The sequence below is a fragment of the Vanessa cardui genome, chromosome 1 (assembly GCF_905220365.1).
Source record: "Vanessa cardui chromosome 1, ilVanCard2.1, whole genome shotgun sequence".
NCBI lineage: Eukaryota > Metazoa > Arthropoda > Insecta > Lepidoptera > Nymphalidae > Vanessa > Vanessa cardui.
In genome coordinates this window covers 8,651,718-8,663,876 of record NC_061123.1, presented here as the reverse complement: position 1 = coordinate 8,663,876, position 12,159 = coordinate 8,651,718, and the positions used below count along the sequence as shown (strand labels likewise).

The 12,159-nt window shown below is 29.8% G+C and overlaps 3 protein-coding genes across 12 annotated transcripts in view; 2 read left to right on the top strand and 1 right to left on the bottom strand.

Moving 5' to 3' along the window:
• Positions 1 to 351: 351 nt before the first annotated feature.
• Positions 352 to 2,714, bottom strand: LOC124531265 (BLOC-1-related complex subunit 8 homolog). The gene is made up of 3 exons (XM_047105776.1): positions 2,423 to 2,714; positions 2,168 to 2,345; positions 352 to 1,603 (listed from the first exon to the last, which is right to left on the bottom strand). Exons 1-3 carry the CDS (start codon positions 2,472 to 2,474, stop codon positions 1,318 to 1,320), a joined length of 516 nt encoding a protein of 171 aa, XP_046961732.1. The 5' UTR covers positions 2,475 to 2,714; the 3' UTR covers positions 352 to 1,317.
• A 435-nt stretch (positions 2,715 to 3,149) lies between these two features.
• Positions 3,150 to 6,090, top strand: LOC124531245 (epidermal retinol dehydrogenase 2-like). 3 transcript variants are annotated; one of them, XM_047105756.1, is made up of 6 exons: positions 3,154 to 3,301; positions 3,632 to 3,678; positions 3,746 to 3,946; positions 4,297 to 4,626; positions 4,944 to 5,188; positions 5,563 to 6,090. In XM_047105756.1, exons 2-6 carry the CDS (start codon positions 3,676 to 3,678, stop codon positions 5,753 to 5,755), a joined length of 972 nt encoding a protein of 323 aa, XP_046961712.1. In that variant the 5' UTR covers positions 3,154 to 3,301; positions 3,632 to 3,675; the 3' UTR covers positions 5,756 to 6,090. The 3 variants fall into 3 exon arrangements, with proteins under 3 accessions (XP_046961719.1, XP_046961712.1, XP_046961704.1); XM_047105748.1 differs by lacking the exon at positions 3,154 to 3,301 and adding an exon at positions 3,407 to 3,559; XM_047105763.1 differs by lacking the exon at positions 3,632 to 3,678 and having other exon boundaries at positions 3,150 to 3,301.
• A 714-nt stretch (positions 6,091 to 6,804) lies between these two features.
• LOC124533731 (protein lin-10-like) overlaps positions 6,805 to 12,159 on the top strand; it is a 125,847-nt gene continuing 120,492 nt past the window's right edge. For all 8 annotated transcript variants that reach the window (XM_047109194.1, XM_047109240.1, XM_047109233.1 and 5 more), the window contains exon 1: positions 6,805 to 7,000. The gene's annotated coding sequence lies outside the window, so the exon portion shown is untranslated. The remainder of the gene's footprint in view (positions 7,001 to 12,159) is intronic.

The window sequence follows — 12,159 nt, the reverse complement described above, 5'->3', positions numbered from 1 at the left end:
GTTCAAACACAGGCAAGCACCACTCAATATTCATGTGCTTAAGTTTAATTCATAATGCAACTCGTGCTCGGCGGTGAAGGAAAAGATCTAGAGGAAACGTTTGCCAACAAATCGTTTTGCCACATGTACATATATCCAAGCCGCCACCAAGTCGTTTTGGAGCAGCGTGATTGAATATGTTCCAATTCTTCTCCTTAATAGGGAGAGGAGGCTGCTGATGTTAGTCTTTAATATTTATATATTGGTTATACAGTATTACCTATATATCTTATAAAAGCTAAACATTTTCATTTCATTTCAATCCCGCTGCACGAACTTTGGTAACTTCGAAACAGTACATAATAATGATTAACATGCGTTATCTATTTGGGTTATTTATGTATAGTCATTAATTATACATTATTTACTATTTAAACATTTTTGTATAAAGCTGGTTGATGTATTATTTAGTTTTATATATGCAAGCAGTGTTAAAGGCATAGTTAGTTAAAAGAAAAGCATTTTGTTAATAAATAGAATTATGTTTATTTAATGTATGCAATTGTTATTTATAAGCAAGATAGTGATTACTTGCAATATAAGCAATAAATATTGTTTTAGCTTAAGCTGGTGTTTCTTTGCTGACTTAGTGAGATTCGACTATGACAGGGAAACTATATGCTGTTATTTTGTGAAATAACCACCACCAACTACCAACACCAATCATGAAGCTAAAAAATATTTACATAGTACATTCTACCAAATATTAATATTTTGGCTACCCATTACTATTGGGATTTAAGTAGATTTAGAATAAGATACACACAATTGAAATCAATACAACATGATATCAAGAATTTTCAGTAGTTTTAACCATGCATGAATATCCCCACACCCCAATGACTTACCAATCTATTTTTTTAATGGAACTCCCAAAATTATAAAAGATTGCAGTGTCTTAGATAAAAAAAAAGCAGTATTCATATTTACCACTATGGTTCAGTAGAAAGTTTTTGAAGGAACTATAGCATGGACATTTGACATTTACTAAATATTTTAAGAGATTCTTGCACTTTTCCTGGCTGTGTAAATTTTTTTTTTTTAATATTATCTTACACCAATGCCAGAGCATGGTGAAGGAATGGTAGTTATTATTTTCTGGTTAAATTATGATTATAAATTGAATATGAGTAATATATTAAGTTATGATATTCATTTGAATATAAAATTGTGTTTTTGGAAAATTTCTATTTGAATATTTGAATTACTTCACTGTTTTAGAATAATGGCTGATTCAGTACATTTGTGCATATCATTAAGTTGGTAATACCCATTATTTTAATGTAATGTAGTGTGGGATCTATGTAACTCATTACTAGAGCCCCTAGCTTGAGTCATGATGTTCTCTAATCTATTTGTTGTTTCACGGATCATAGAGAATTCGGAAAGGTCTGGAAGGTCTAATACAATGTGAGCAGAGAGGCGCTTATAAACAGAATTTGTATCTTTTTTATTTCTTCTAGCCTCCTCATATTTTAATTGTTGTTTTAAAAATATAGACTGTTTCAACATCTCCTGTATGTTTTTGAAGCTTGTAGCTGCACCATCCATTGACTTTACGGCACTGTAATTTATTAGAAATATATAATTTAGATTGATTAATTTTATAGACTGTTATAAGGTTTAAATGAAAATATTAATTATTTCTTGGAATCATTCTCCTAATGAATACAGAATATACTTTTTGTAATATTCAGAGAAAATTGAAATGTACGTAATTAATAATTCAATCTTCAAAACATATGCAATCAATTTTTAAGACCATAATTTATGTGTGCCTCTAAATGACTGTACAACATGACAGATCACCTTCAATGGCAGCTGCAGATATCAAAAAGACCCAAAATTTTACATGTAAAAAAGGTGCATCATAATTATGTACAAGAAATTATGGAATGTTTTTAATTTTGCTGATAAGTGTTTATTCTTTGCCTTTTAATTTAACAAAAATATATATTCTAGTAATAAATAGGTATTTAATAATTGTATAGACATAAAAGCTGATTTGCAACTTTGTACAGTCCTGCTGATACTAGCTTACTATAGTAACTATACACTACTAGCTACTATGGTAAATAAATCATAACTAAAGAATTACATGCAATAAAATTTAAAAACTTTATTATACCTTAAAGCATATTCCACATCATAGCACCTGCCTTGTAATTCATGCTGCAATTTTGTGACTTCAACTCTTCGTTCAACCATTGGTGGTAAGGCTTTTCTTACATGTTCTTGCAATCTGTATAATGCTAGCGAAGGCTCATTTGCTACAATATGCATATTTTCAGATATACGCTCTGCCGCTACGGAATCAAAAAAGAAATAATTAAGATATTTTGACGCTGCAATATGTAGTTGTTTATAATATCTATTTTACTACCTTTTTTGGCTTTTGATTCCAAGTCTGCATCACCTTGATAGACGAATGCCATAGCGGTAATTAATTATTCACTGATCAACGAATTCATCAATATATTATTAACAAATAAAATATATAACGTATTTTATTCTCTTGCTTCTTCTTCTGCTAGTTTTTTACATAGATTCCATTCGTCTTGTTAAATGATATTGTTTGTAATGACATTAATTGATAACAGACCAGTCTAAAAAAAGTTCCTCTCTACTATTATTCAATATTGACACAAGCAGTGTCAACACCGAATTACAATAATTTACAATTTATTGTACCTACCTACTTCCTTTATATTATGTATGACAATTTTAAAATTTAAAAACCCTTTGTCCCATCAAAGTCGACATTTCAGTTAACAATAATTTGAATTGAGTGGCACAGACATTTGGTAATATTAAATATTACTATGGGTATGACATTTAAAAAAATCACAAGTATCTTTTTATATAATTTTCTCATAAGTGAGTGTTATGACAACAAATGGTGGACCAAATATGAGAGATTATGTAATTATCACCAACAATTTTCTTTTACTTTTCTCCCTACGGACCACCACTCTTAAAAGATCACCATTTGAAAGATCGATATAAAAAAATGCATGTCTACTCAATGATGTTTATATAATAATTAATTATAGGTGGATCTAATATACTACAATAAATAAAATTAATAGAGGTAACACTGCATTCTTCACTTGTCATAATCAAAATAAACATTAAACAGTAATAAAATTGACAAATATGAATAAGTTAAAATGTAGGTAGTAGTAAATTATAAATAATATGAAATAGCTACGTTTTTACTTTAACAGAAAACGGAGACAATTACATCGGTTATGAACAAAAGGTAATAATTTAGTAATTATGAGATATGGGCCTGGGATTATCATATTAATTATCGTGATTGTATTCGATATTGTTATCAGTTTCATAAATTACAAAATGCACTTGAATTTAAATTCTAGTTCCGTTTGCTCAATATCTATATAGATAACACAGTCAGTGTTCAGACCATGTTTTATACACACTAATAAAATAAAATACCTCTCGAAAAGTATAAGTATTGATATTCGTTTTTTATATATGTAATTTATGTAGTAAGCATGTAAGTTATTATATTTCTGTAATGTAATGTATCATAATGATGTAGGTATTTAGTATATTATTTTATTTTTAGATCGATTTACATCTCTTCTTGTCAATTTTAATGGTGTTTTAAAAATGGTGAGTAGTGTAATGCTAGTTTTTTCTGTTTCATTTTAGAAAATAAATATGTCTTGTTTATTTTCAGAAGACCACAAGAAGTAATATTTTACGAAATGTGTTGAATCCCATGCTTCCCATCAATATGCTACTAAGAGTATATTCCCTGTGTGTTTTGATTGTGGATGTACTATGGGTGATTCTAAACGCCATATATGCAGTCTTTCAGACTGCTTGTGAAATAATTAACCCTCCACCTATGAAGTCGGTTAAGGATGAAACAGTAATGGTAAGTTTTGTTAAATAATTAATGTCTGTTTTAATCTACCCTCAAATTGGTTCTGAAATTTTTGATTGCTCTTTGACAATTGGGATTAATTTGGAAATTAGGATGTGAACAAAAATAATTTACTAATATTAGTATTACATCTTCAAAATTCAAAGAAATCTGTAATCTTGATTGTACTGTATCCAGTACATTCATGACCCATGAAGCATGTCTAACTAGCAATAGTGGGTAAAGTTAAGTAATCAGTGACATGTCCACACATCTAAAACTAATCAGAAAGACATAAATAAAAAATAAAAAATCCAAACCATTGATTAATAGAATTCTGTATTTAAGTTTTTCTTTTTTAGGTAATTGGCTCTGGAAGAGGTGTTGGAAGGGAGTTAGCTATACAGCTATCTTTCCTTGGTGCCAAAGTGATTTGTGTAGACCATGATGAGTCTAACAATAGTAAAACAGTGGCATACATTAACCGTAAAGGGGGTGTCGCACTGACATTCACTAGTGACATCACGAAAAAGGAGAATGTAGAATATTTAGCAGAGAAAATAAGAAAAGATGTTGGTTTCATAAGTATGATGTTCTATTGTTGTGGAATCCCTAGTCCAAGGGCTTTGATGACACAACCGCCCCAGGATATTCATGACACCCTAGATCTGACTTTAACATCATATTTTTGGGTTGGTATATTTTCCGTAACATTAAAAGCCTGTACATTTCCCACTACTGAGCTAAGGATGAGATGAATTATAAACACAAATTAAGCACATGAAGATTCTGTGGTACTAGCCTGGGTTTGAACCCATAATCATTAGGAGGCACATGTTCAAACCAGTGGACCATCTTAGCTCTCATAGTAATTGGCTCTTCTTTAAAAAAGCTTATAATAATGAATAATAGTGTACCACCATTTTTGAAAAATATTTTTTGTGTCATATTATGTTTAATATTTAATTAGTATTATGAATGCCTGTTACTTTATCCTTATTTGTTCCAGCTCATAGAAAGTTTTTTACCTGAAATGAAAGCTAGAAACCATGGCCATATTGTTGCTCTCACTTCTGTAGCTGGTCTCAGTCACATTAAAGATCAGATGCCACTCAGTGTTGCACAGTTTGCAGTGCAGGGACTTGCAGAATCACTTATGGAAGATCTTAGAATTAACAAGATTAATAAAGTTTATGTCACTCTTATCCATATTTATCCATTTATTGTCGAAGACAGTTCAGACTTAAGACTGAAGTAAGTACTGCTTATTATATGTAGTATAAAATTTTCTGAATTAATTAAATTGATTGATGCATTCACCATTTTGGGTCTCTGATGGAGATTTATCTTGGATTGTAATGACAATGTATTTACAAAATTATTTAATTACTTAGAGTAGGTAATATTTCGAAAAAATGTAACACAATTGGACTTGATTAATTTATAATCTTATCTGATGTCAATGTCCACAATTATCCTCAATATCTTATAAAGGTCAAGTACACACTTGTGTTCAAGTTTTTAAAGATAACTTATTGTGTATTGTTGTATTAACTTAATAGAAACTTCAATATTTCTATTAGTAAGCATAGTATTGTTAATAATACGTATCTATTGTCAAATTCCAGGATACCTAGTTACTTTGGCACAATAACGCCTGCTAGAGCCGCCAACTCAATTTTGGAAAGTGTTCTTCGCAACTATCCAGAAGCATCTGTCCCTAAACGGTTACTTTTCATGGGCAATCTGCTGCGTATTTTACCAAGGAAAGCAACTGTGCTTATTAGAGATCTCCTGGACACTGGTGTAGATTTTGCATGATCTGTTTAATTTTTTAATGTAGTTAAAACAAATGTAATATTATAAGTCTTTGTTATAAAGTAGCACACTGAAATTAACTTAAATGATAAATGATGTGTGTTTCAAAATCTATTAAATAAGTTATACAAAAAATTAAAAAGATATTTATCGCATTTATTAGATGTTTTATATTTTGATGAAACATTTTTATATAAGGAAATTTGTAGGTCTAATGCATGCCATATATTTTATTTTTTATGTCATATAAGTATGGTATATAAGTATAAAGTATGTTGGAGTTATTAAATTAAGGCTGAAAACAATTTATCAATAAAAACTTATAATTGATTTATAAATTATTGTTTTATTTTAAATATTTACTTTTCTTTAACTGAAAGTTTTTTATTGGGACAAAATTACTAAAAGATTTTGCATTTGACATTAATATTACGAAAAAGTAATTAATAATTACTTAATTCATGTGCTAAGGATAGTATTAAATGATTTTTTGTACTATTCGTAGATGATTATAATAATATAATGAGATTTTAGCATAATCGCCCAAACTTTTGTTAATACATAAGGTATAGGTAAGATAATGATATTAAGTAAGAAATGAAATTACATTTAATTTGCCTTTGTTCAACAAGAGAGCATTCCCTTTTGCTAAGCAAAGGCAATTTTTTATGTTTAAGATTTAGAGCTTATTTTGATATGATGATTGCGGGTTGGTCAATGCTGTATGATATTTTTTCGGACACGAACCGGAAAATTTCAATTAAGATTGAAGTCTCTTAGTTACCGTCTTTGCTTAACAGGGATGTTATCGTTTTCTAATTCTTTGGGTTAATTTTACATTTTATGAAAATGTACAATGAACCATCATTAAGAATCTGTATTTGTATAAACTTAAAAAAGAAGTAGCAAAAAAGTGTGCTTATACATACTAGATTATATGTTAAACATATTTGGTTGGTTATTAAATTAATTCAACATTTTAGTAAAATAAAGAACATTTTTTTAAATGGTATCACATTTTAACCTGTGACAACATTAATACGAATGTCATTATATTTACTTTCAATATTTGGTGGCGCTATTGTACTAGGTGTTTTTTGTTCTGGACCATTTCTGTGTATTACTTTCGATGCGAATAAGAACTTTGCAAAAAAACAATATAGTGTTGTGTTATTTTTAGTTAAATTAATATTTTTTAAAGATAGTGAGCGAAGCGTCTGGGAAAATACTGCTGCAAACGATTTCAAAGTAAGTTATAGTTTTTTATCCTAGCGCAGACTGGCACTAAGAGCCGATCGATATTACAAAATTACACTCTTATTGGTTATTTAATTAATTGATCACTGTAAATTAAGATAGTTTACTACCTGTTCTTACTTTATTAAAAATATAAAATCATTGTATGTGTGTTACAGATCCGTATATAGGTCAATCTTGTTATAATTTCTCTGAAGTTGTTAGCGAGAGTTCAAATCTGGATTATTATAAAAGTTAAAAAAGTGTATTATAAGTATTATAAAATATCAGAAGAATGTTGTCGAACCTATATTTGATTGCTTTATATATTGTGCTAATACTTCTGTACCAATATTAAAAAACTTAACAGACTAGAGCATATTTCAATGAAATATTTCATATGTAACACTATTACCAGGTAATTATAAATTGTAAGTTTAAATAGTCATTGTAAAATAAATCTTTATAAAATATTATCAATACTGCACAAAAAGCTAAGTATTTTATCACTTAATATCACTAAAACCTGAGATTTGGATAAAAGTTGAATAAAAATAAATCTGAAATCAATTTAATATTGTAATTTCTAAGCCCATACCCATCAACTTACATCAATATTTTCATTTAAAGTTTTGATACCAATTTTGTTTATAAGTTGATATTGTGTATATGTTTTATATGTAACTGTTTATAAAATTAAATCCAAGTATTCATTTCAAAAGATAACTGGTGAAAGAGGACTGAAAAACGTATTTTTTTTTTTAAATATTTTAAGGTTTCTTTATAAAGTTATCTTCAATGTTGGATATAAACCAGTAATTAAGCATGTATATTTAAAAAGAAGCAATTAATAGCATTTTATATGGAAAAAATACTCTTATTGTTTTTTTTTTGTTGTTCTATACATCAGTATTTTTAAATATTTGCACATTAATAAATTAACCCATAATATATTTCTTTGTATATAAATTATGATATTTAGCTATATCTCTATCAGTTACAAAATGATCTAACATATATTTAGATTATAGTTTTTGTTGGTTTTATTGTATTACAATCCTAATTATTAGTGTTAAATTGTAAAAAAATGTGGGTGACTTTAAAGAACAAAGGAAAGTGTCTCGCCCTGTCTGCAATGACTTTTATGGTTGTACCATTTAGGCAACTGTCGACACCATGTTTGTTTAATACTATAGGCAACAAACTCAGAAATCATGATTTGCCCATAGGATTATGGGACAGGAGAGCTCAGTACATATATGCTTCATATTATAATCTATAATTCTTCACAAACCAACAATCCCATCAATACTTTTCTTATGTTCTAATTATATTATGTTCTAATTGTATTCTGTGTTATAGCCCTTTTAAACTGTAGTATCCTATATTATTTTGTACCTAGCCTAATCCGTATAATATTAAGTCTGCTGCTATGCCCAGAAATTTATAGCCATTCGTATCCAATCATCATGCCTAATGATAATGTTGGTATTCTTATAGTAAAGGAGACCTCTGAATGGATTTTACTTATAAAAGTGGTCATTGTCTTGGCAATCTAGGGACATTAACAAAATTAAACCTTTCTGTTGTAATGAATTGCATAACAAATAAATATTATAATTTAGTAAGGTATATTTCTAAAACTACTTAATCTTCAGAGGATAGTCCGAAAATCGATGCTAGAATTGATAATGACAAAACAGTAACATCATATCAGTCAAACCACCGAGCGTCATCTTCCAATTCATCCAATCTTAGGATTTTGCAATAATACAGTTAAGGCCCCCATATATAATCATGTCCTCAGTCACGCTCGTCCTAAAAATTGTTATTCCCATAATCCAGCAAGCAAACCTTAATGTCTCTTTGTCGAACGTGGTAACCGCCATGCTAGGCAGCGGGAGGTGCTTTAAGGAGATGGTCGCTTTCTGCGAAAGTGTAATGAAAACTGCAAATGCATGATAGCTTGGATGCCCGCAAAGGTGGGCCTACAACCGTCGGAGCGTCACGAGAGCATGCGCAAGCGATCCCATCATGCCGCCATGAAAAGATGGAGTTATTTTGTAGTGGGTATTCCTGCACGTTCAGCACCTGCAAGCCCCATTGACAAACTTCGCGCGGGGGAAACGCGTAAGAGTGTTTTTCCAGCAAGAAACAAAAAGCAAACTTGATGGAAAATTGCATGTTTAAGATAGCCCAAAAAATTAATATATTTATCTGAGGTACATACGTAATTAGGAACGCTCAGGTGTTATTTAGATACTCTCCATTAAAAATTTAGCAAAACTCAATTTAGGCAAATACATCAATACAAAGATAAGAAGATCAATGGCGGGCAAAAGTCAATGATAACTAATTTTTCGTGATGAAATTAGTTTAGATAAAAAATAAAGGTTTTTTGGTGAAGCAACTTTGTCAAGCACGTCTGGGTTCAGGGTTGGTACCATTCACTCATGATGTTGTCCGTCGACAAACAGCATAAATAATAGCTAACAAATACAGACTATGACAACAGTTTTAAAACCATATTATTTTATATATTGTGCTATGACTATACTATACAAGGGATATAAGATCTCAGTTCTAGAAATTGTGGAGTAGAGGTGGACATTGGTGATATGAGGAATTATTAATATTTCTTACAATGCAAATTTTACTGTCAAGAGGCTCATTCGCCCAACCACCTATCAAAGCTATACAAAAAAATAGAACAGTATGAATTTGGTTAATTTAAAAATTAAAGGTTCTAAAATTCTCCATTTCTTCAGTCTCATAATCCGACGGGATGGCAATCTGTTTTCCGAAACTCGGGACACACATTAAACATTTGTTTTCAACACTTTATTTTTATTTTATTTAGTTCTTCAACAATGTGTACACTGATTATAATAATTTAATATAATAAAAGTAAAATTATATTCTATGTGTCACAGTTGCTTAAAGAATAACACAGGATGCACTAAAAAAATAAAACAATCAACATCTTAACCTAATTTGGAAATTATTTGTTTTGATTATTTTTAACCATCAGTTTAAATTAATTTTGACCAAACCTTACACGGTAGAATAATCAATGATTGGAAAATATTAATTATACAACGAAAGCTAGAGGTTCACGAGTAGAAAAAAACAGCGAACATATAATGCCGTCCCACTGAGAACTTCTTTTTGTTCGTTGAAAAACGAAAAAGAAGCAGACCGCTAACCTCGGTTCACATGAAACTCGTTGGCGCTCGAATCTCGTGCTAATCACTAGTACCAGCCGCTCTTGTATAGCTAGCAAACATAATGTAACTCTGTTTTGAACATATAAAAACTCCACCAGACTCATAAAATCGTTAAACGAAAAATTCGTACATAAAAATTGTAAATTACAAAAAAAGACCGTTTAAATGGGAATGAACGTTCACAAAAAGCTTATTTTTTGAATTTTCATTTTTCGTTTGTTGATTAATTGTGTCTTAATGACGTAAAGCATTAGCTATCCGTAATTCCTTGTTGGGAATGCCAGTGGTAAGTTGTATTTACGAAGTATTATCATCTTTCAATAAATACTTAAATATTTTGTATGAATCTTTTCATTTCGCTTATAAAAATGTATTTAGATTATAAACAAATTCTTTACAAATTCAGTGTGAATGACGTTCGTTTCATTTTTAATATAACGACTGAAAGTACATATATTCTGAGACTGAAAATGAAATCACAATCCTAAGTAATCACTTTGATTACTTTGGATTGTGATTTTGGTAATTTCAACACAATATATCATTGATGACATTCATTTATCGTTAATTTTATTTTCAATAATAAAATAGAGTTTTATTAATGTTGTTTAAAATCTTGGTAATAATTTTGCTTTTGCCGCAGGTGCGCCTTTATCGTTTCCAAAGGTGCGGTATTCCGACGTTAAATTTGAATAAGCCATTATTCTGGCTCTCTTCTCATTCCATTTCTTTCTCGTTGAATCTACACTTACAACTTTTTTACGAGCCTTTCTTTAATTCAAATTATGTTCTCTGTTTGTTACGAGAATATTTGTTTAGTGTATATTATTTTGTTTTGCTTGTTTTGATAATTATCTTATTAAAATCAAATATATCGTTTCGAAGTTCCAAGGCGGTTATCATCATCGTCGGTTGTCAATTTTTATTCTTTATTTAAAAGCACTTTATTTTTGAATCAATAAATATAGATTCTGATACAATAATTTGTTTGTTTAATATGCGTTGTACAGAATAATTAAATTAACTCCATTATTTGAGTTAATTTAATTATTCTAACGTCCATTTACAGATAAGTGAAATCTTTATTCGCTTGTCGAGATGGCCCAGTGCTTAAAACGCGTGCATCTTAACCGATGATTGCGGGTTCAAACCCAGGTAAGCACCGCTGATTCATGTGCTTAATTTGTCTTTATAATTCATCTCGTACTCGGCGGTGAAGGAAAACATCGTGAGGAAAATTTGTCACATGCAGGTTGCATGTGACAAATTTCATAGAAATTCTGCCACATGTGTATTCCACCAACCCGCATTGTAACAGCGTGGTGGAATATGTTCCAAACCTTCTCCTCTAAGGGAGAGGAGACCTTCAGCCCAGCAGTGGGAATTTCCAGGCTGTTGTTGTTGTTGTTGTGTTGTTGTAATTCGCTTATGTTTTGTAGGCTAGCTTTTATTTCTTAATTTTTTTTTAGTAAACTTTTTATGAAGTTTCTACTTACTATTTTTGCTGAACCTGATTTTGTATAATTAATTATAAGGGACGTGCAAAGCGGTTCGGTAGTGATTTCTTAAACATTTAAAATAAAAATCACAAATTATAAAATGTTGTTATTTGGCCTAAATCTGACAAAAAATGAATATTAATAGATAAAGATTCCTACAAAATACAAGAATAAAAAGATAAAAAAATTTCGATGAATGATAAATAAATATAATTGAAATCGATTATTAGTATTTCAATTTGAGAAAAAGCTTTTATACCGATTTTCTTCCAGTCTAACTCTGTGAGATCTCCGAACCATTGATAGTGTTACAAAGGTAAAACATTTGTAAACCTAATACCACGCGTAGCTTAGTAGTTTGCATAATAGGATGCTTATTAAAACTAATTGCAAAACAATCAGCCAGTGTCTGCTTCAGGTATACATATCGATAAAAATAGGAAAT